Here is a 1319-nt window from a genome sequence, read left to right as displayed (position 1 = left end):
ATATCTATATCTATATCTATATCTATATCTATATCTATATCTATATCATCTATATCTATATCTATATCTATATCTATATCTATATCTATCTATATATATGTACCTCAGGAAACAGGGATGATGGCTGAATAAGTTGCCCAGGATTAATCATAAAGATCCAAACTAAAAAACTGATAGTGAAATAATTTTCTATTTTATAGTGATATGACTTAACATTTTATAACCTTTTATAGAGTCAAAGGATGAAACCACCTCTCAGTAACTGAAGCAGAAATCACAAAGTGGAATTTATTGCTTTACTTAAACAAGTGAGCTTTGCTGGTCAAGCACATTGTCTTCAAGCTCATATGTGGGGTTTTTAGGAAGCTTGGAGCTCAAGGACTGGTGGACTTTCAGAGGCAGAGGCGACATCACTGTAGATTGTGGTTACTAAGGAGAGACTGTTGCCGATTGGTTGGTGTGTAGAGGAGTAGAAGGGTGTCCACTGGTGTGAGTCCTTACCTGGCTGACTTTCAGGAGTAAGCAGCTGTCACTGATTGGTTGACTTGTAGGAATTCACTGAGGCAAACCTTGTTGTTTTTTTTACTGGAATATTTTTTAAAGTGTTTTATTTATTAGTTCATGATATGGCCCACAATCTTAACTGCTCTACATTTGTCAGAAATTATGGAACACCAGAGTATTAAAATTCTTTCACAGACTCTAGGACATCTTTCACATCTTCAGGACAAACGTGTTATGCATTTTACTTTTTGCTGTAATATTGTTATTATTAAGCAAAGTGTTTTAAGTGGTAGCCACAAAGTACATTATAATTGGTTTTAATTACACTTTTCATGAACTGTGTTAATTGAAATTAGTCAACTAGTTCATACACAGAATAATAATTAACTAGCTTGACCAATGTTTTATATTGGACTAGTGGTAGATATTCAAGCGAAAATAATGCTTTATGAACAAAGCACATTACCCAAATCTCATGTCAAATCATTGCAGCCCCGTAGGGTAGACACTGTCATTCTCATTTTACAGAGGAGGAAACTGATGCCTCATGAAGAGACTTGCCTGAGATCACTCAGACAAGTGTGTCAGAGCCAAGATTTCAGCCAGGGCTTAAGATTGTTAGGATTTCCTGTTAACTTGCTTAAGAGTCCTTATTATGTGTCATTCACAATATTCAGGATCTTATTCAGAACCAAGTTCAAAAATTGCCTTCCTCCAGTATGTTTTCTCTGATTAATACTGTCCTATGCAGGTGTTTATATTCTGAAATCATTTTTATACATAGTAGAGTTCTAAACACAGGTGTGTGAGATTTT

The 1319-nt window shown here is 34.9% G+C and overlaps 1 protein-coding gene across 1 annotated transcript in view; it reads left to right on the top strand.

Moving 5' to 3' along the window:
• The window catches only part of PPFIBP1 (PTPRF interacting protein, binding protein 1 (liprin beta 1)), a 158245-nt gene that overhangs the window by 134227 nt on the left and 22699 nt on the right, over positions 1-1319 (top strand). Inside the window, exon 14 of the mRNA XM_008569442.1 lies at positions 363-453. Coding sequence (XP_008567664.1) covers positions 363-453 — 91 coding nt within the window. The remainder of the gene's footprint in view (positions 1-362; positions 454-1319) is intronic.

The sequence above is a fragment of the Galeopterus variegatus genome, unplaced genomic scaffold, assembly GCF_000696425.1.
Source record: "Galeopterus variegatus unplaced genomic scaffold, G_variegatus-3.0.2 Scaffold496, whole genome shotgun sequence".
NCBI lineage: Eukaryota > Metazoa > Chordata > Mammalia > Dermoptera > Cynocephalidae > Galeopterus > Galeopterus variegatus.
This window is presented reverse-complemented; position numbering and strand designations above follow the sequence as displayed.